Consider the following 4,998-nt stretch of genomic DNA (forward strand, 5'->3'; position numbering starts at 1 on the left):
GTTTCATTCCATATATTCAGACTTTCATTCTATATATTCAAGTTTCATTCCATATATTCAGGTTGCATTCCATATATATATATATATATATATATATATATATATATATATATATATATATATATATATATATATATATATATATATATATATATATATATATGTTTTTGACATGTCCCTTACGGGGCTCCGTAAAAGCAAGACTGGAGAACAGCAGCAGGGGTGTGGTCTGTTCTTGTCGTGACGTCACTTCTACGTTCCATAAACTCATTGGTCCTATTACTTCCGGCTTCTTCCTCCGTCGAAATCCACAAAACAAACGAAACAGACGCTGCTATGAGTCGGTAACTGGCTTAGACCGAGGCCGAATTACACTCCTCAGAATATTCTGTCATTCTTCCCAAACGGTGTGCTTCTTGTTTTGCCGCGAGGGACTACCTGAGTAACCGTCGACAGACGACGGTCGAGGATTAGCCCGTTCGGAGCGGATTGGAGCCATGATGGCGTCAAGCTACAATGCTAAGGAAGAGGACGGCCACCACCCGGGTTCTTCAAATCACGGTGGGACGGGACCTAGCAGTAGTAAAAAACCTGACAACACTGCGTTCAAGCAGCAGAGACTACCAGCCTGGCAGCCCATCTTGACGGCGGGCACCGTGCTGCCTGCTTTCTTCATTATCGGCCTCATTTTCATCCCCATCGGTATCGGCCTGTATGTGACCTCAAACAATATTAAAGAATTCGAGGTACGTTCAATGTCTGCTTTCTCGTATCTCCGCTAACTCCATCCAGGCTTTTCTACACTTTTGAAACTTTTAAAACACGGTTGCCATAACTACCAAAGTTGGGAACACTATGTGCAGCTTATTCTGATAACTTAAATACTAGATTAGTAACAAAACAACCTCAAAAGTGTTCCTAAATGAGTTGTGCCCTTCAACAATTTTAATTGTAACCCATGTACATCCGGGTACTTTATGAAGTTTAATGTTAGTCACATGCAACCAGTGAGCATTTTTTGATAAATTCAACTTGTATGAATAATATTTTGATGTGCTTTTAAATAAATAATGTGTAAAATGTAGTTCTTCAACCTTAAGGCTTGAGGCAACCTTGTTTTGTCCTCTTATCTCTAAAATGGGTAAATCTCTGTAATGTTGACACAAAAGGGCTGGTTTATACCTTGTCTATAATGGTTCTTTTCCAACTTGTGTATATATAGGATTGATAACATACCGACTTCTAAGTTGAATCAGTATTAGCAGAGTTTATATTATTGTAGTTATTCATTTTTTTCTACATTTATTTCCGTTAATCACTTTCAGATTGATTACACCGGTGTGGAGCCCGACAGTCCATGCTACATCTGTGCCCAGAACTTCAGCTGGAACAGCACAACGCCATGTATCTGCACGGTGAACTTCACATTGCAGCAGCCCTTTGAGGTGAGCTCAGGTCCTGCACCAGCAGAGGTTATTATTGATCCAATGAATAATACATGGTAGTGCAGCTTCGGCTATAAAAGGGGGAAAATAGCTGCCCGTCCAACGAAGATTATTCATCAGAGTCAATTTTTAATCCAAAATGACCTCTCAAGGTTTGTTTAAACGCTGTTTATCATTGATCGTTTTCTCATAAATTATGCAGTATCACTTTCAAAGAGCCTTCATTGATTATTTATATAAAAAAGTCTTCTAGTGCTTTCAGTTTTTTATTTGCTGCCTCTTAAATTTTGTTATATTATCGAATTTTTTTTGTATAATTTTTAACTAGGGTAAAACTACATGGTTCAGTTCAGAGTAGCAAAGAAAGGTGGTATTTCAGAATATATCCTGGAGTGTAGGTTCCAGTTAACAGGAACTTTAATGCAGGGTGTATTTCCCATTTTTGCTGCCAGTCATTTTAAACAAAGCTGACACTGCCTCATTTGCATTAATTGGATCTCTGCTTTCGATATGTTTTTACCTAATGATGCCAAGCTGAAGCTGTGAAGCTGCGAGTCACTTCAAATCTAACTCATTATGCAGTCGTTGTAAATTACACAGCGAGCAATAAGACTTCGCCTGATTTGCTGTGTACCAGGCTTGCCAACAATAAAACTTTGTCATAAGGGTCCTCTGAGACGACACGGGCAACTTGACCTGATTTATAACAAAAACCCTTTTCAGCAGTTTTTATTTGGTTGTAATGAAAAGTGCTGAAAGCGTTTTTTGTAGCACAATGCTGTGCAAGTTCTTCTATTACAAGAACTTGTTCAACATTCAGTTGCTGTGCATTAAAGTTTCATCAACTCGTGTTCATAATGAAGTATTTTAAAACTGAATAAAACTCACAGTTGCAACATAAAGTAGCTCATATTCTTCTTTACATTTTTCGTGAGATAAAGTTGTTTTAAGGAAGTTGTTAGTAGCTGGCATTGGTGTCAGTTCGCATATTAATTGTCCCCTGATCTTTTCCTCTCTACAGAACAATGTCTATATGTACTACGGCTTATCAAACTTCTATCAGAACCACAGGCGCTATGTGAAGTCCAGAGACGACAAGCAGTTAAACGGAGATTTAAATAATTTAGAGGTATAGTTTTTACTTGTCTGCCTCCACATTGTGTAGAGAATCCGGTAAATGTCTTCTCTTTTGATTATGGGCTTTAACTTTTCTCAGGATCCCAGCAGTGATTGTGAGCCATACAGAAAAATTGGGGGAAAGGCCGTTGCACCGTGTGGAGCCATAGCCAACAGCCTTTTTAACGGTGAGCCACTGCGAACGGTCTTTTCAGAGATTGACACTGTTTTTGTGATGACATAAAGCCTTATCTGATGACTAAAACCTCTGCTTACAGCTACAGTCTTGTGTTCTAGTTTCCAAACTTCTGTTTGTTTTCTGCACTGACTTAGTGAAGCAATAACAAACAAAACGTTCTCTGTTTCAGACACTCTGGATCTGTCATATGTTGAATCCAACGGCACCTTAAATTCAATTGATCTGCAAAGAAAGGGCATTGCGTGGTGGACAGACAAGCATGTGAAGTTCAAGAATCCTGCCGGAAGTAACCTATCTGTTGCTTTCCAAAGTGAGATTTACATACTCCATCGCAGTGAATTTTAGATTTCTAATCACCAAAGTTGCGTCAACTAGCTTGGCTTTGTTGTAATCCCTCTCAGACACGGTCATGCCAGTGAACTGGAGGAATCCGGTGTACAACTTGGACCCGTCCGATCCCGACAACAACGGATTTATCAACGAAGACTTCATCGTGTGGATGCGCACAGCCGCTCTGCCCACCTTTCGGAAGCTCTACCGCATCATACCCAAGAAATCAGGTGCCGCCTCAACTCTACCCAGCGGGAGTTACAGATTAAAAATTGCTTACAGTATCCTTTACAGTCCAGCCATAAAATCAGGTTCTTGAAATTCACGGTTTGTGGTTGTAGTTAAGATTGCTGTTTGTACTTCTGATCAAGAGGTGATGTTTGTTTTACCCATTAACACATTTATTACTCTATTATCTTCAGATATTCTCCAGATTTTTCTTTAACCGCATGTAATCAGATTACCCGGTGCTCAGCTTTGATGGACGCAAGCGGATGATCCTGAGCACCATCTCCTGGATGGGAGGGAAGAACCCCTTCCTGGGCATCGCCTACATCACCGTGGGCTCCATCTGCTTCTTCCTGGGCATCGTTCTGCTCATCATCAATCACAAATATGGCAACCGCAGCAGCAGCGCCGATATTCCAAACTGAATGGCTCCCGTGTCGCGTTTACACGTCTCTGCATGCGCCGCTGATCCGTGAGGGTCTGTTCTGGACTGCCTGTTGGTGTGGATGCACTGGGATTATCTGCGGCCGGATTGCTGAGGAGTTCAAAATTGTCTCATCACATAGCTTCTGTTGTTTACGTGTTGTTGTGTGTGTTTCTGTACATTTAGCTCCAAGCTGGTTGATAAGCACGTCACTTTTTTGTTTTCGATTCATTTATTTATCCACATATTATCAAATTGCTTTTATTTTCGCAATGCTATGCTGAAGGCTTATTTTAAGGATGTGTGTATTCTCTAATGCAAATATTTGTCCATATTATATTCTGAAACAAGTCCTGCTGATGAATGTAACATATTACCTCCGGTTTTTACGTGATCTTGGTTACAGAATGCTTGTGTGCCGTTGAAGATAATAGGCAGTAATATCTAACAGCAAGTATTTAATCCAGACACATTTAGAATATTTGACAGTAATATTTATCCTACATTCACCCTAAGCCAGTCTCCTGTAGTTCTATATGCGTACTGAGGAATGAAACATTACATTTAAGCATTAAATTCAGTATTCCTCATTCCAGGACCTTTTGACCATGTTTTTGGCAAGTTACGTCTCAGTAAGTTTTAATGGTTGTTATAGTTTAGCCTGAGTGATAAATCATCTGAGTTGACCAAATGATATGCACTTTACAGGCGTGGCATTTGTTACTTTTCCACCTCGTTTCACCTGATTTTTCTGTCATTTTGTGTTTCAGATTTGATACTGATTTAAAAATAAAATATTTAAATTTTAGGTTCTTGGGTTTTATAAGGTTTCTATGGTCCAAATAAAGAACTTGGTCTTTATGCTGGTGTCATTTCTGATTTTTGTCATACAGTTAAAACTGCTGCTGAGTGAATATTGCTACTTTTATTTTGGTTATTTCACATTTTTGTAATTAAACCTTTACACTTAGCTTTCAGCATTGATTGAAATAAAATGTACATTAATTGATTATCTACATTTTTATTATAGATTAGTTTTTAGTATTAAAGGTAAATATGGACAGCCACTTAAAGACTTTTTTACTATGTAGTCTTTTTTTAATCTTTGCTGCCACCTGCTGGTTGATTTTTGTCGTTCTTATCATTTTCAATCAAGAATAATTCTCCTGTTTTGTTTATTACAAGTCATCTTTTACTATGAGAATTTCAATGTTAAAAAAATTAAATGCGCTACTGTGGCATTAATAATAATGGTA

The 4,998-nt window shown here is 38.6% G+C and overlaps 1 protein-coding gene across 1 annotated transcript; it reads left to right on the top strand.

Moving 5' to 3' along the window:
- The first annotated feature begins 272 nt into the window (after positions 1–272).
- Positions 273–4,603, top strand: LOC108236501 (cell cycle control protein 50A). Its single transcript, XM_017417171.3, has 7 exons — positions 273–746; positions 1,326–1,445; positions 2,467–2,574; positions 2,662–2,749; positions 2,930–3,070; positions 3,162–3,371; positions 3,550–4,603. The coding sequence occupies exons 1-7, from the start codon at positions 498–500 to the stop codon at positions 3,741–3,743; spliced, it is 1,110 nt and encodes a 369-aa protein (XP_017272660.1). The 5' UTR covers positions 273–497; the 3' UTR covers positions 3,744–4,603.
- The last annotated feature ends 395 nt before the right edge of the window (positions 4,604–4,998 follow it).

The sequence above is a fragment of the Kryptolebias marmoratus genome, linkage group LG10 (assembly GCF_001649575.2).
Source record: "Kryptolebias marmoratus isolate JLee-2015 linkage group LG10, ASM164957v2, whole genome shotgun sequence".
NCBI classification, from domain to species: domain Eukaryota; kingdom Metazoa; phylum Chordata; class Actinopteri; order Cyprinodontiformes; family Rivulidae; genus Kryptolebias; species Kryptolebias marmoratus.

Coding starts and splice junctions, on each gene's coding strand:
- LOC108236501 (XM_017417171.3), top strand. CDS start 498: ATGATGGCGTCAAGCTACAATGCTAAGGAAGAGGACGGCCACCACCCG. Junction 1,446..2,466: donor CATTGCAGCAGCCCTTTGAG/GTGAGCTCAGGT, acceptor TCCTCTCTACAG/AACAATGTCTATATGTACTA. Junction 3,372..3,549: donor CAGATTAAAAATTGCTTACA/GTATCCTTTACA, acceptor GCATGTAATCAG/ATTACCCGGTGCTCAGCTTT.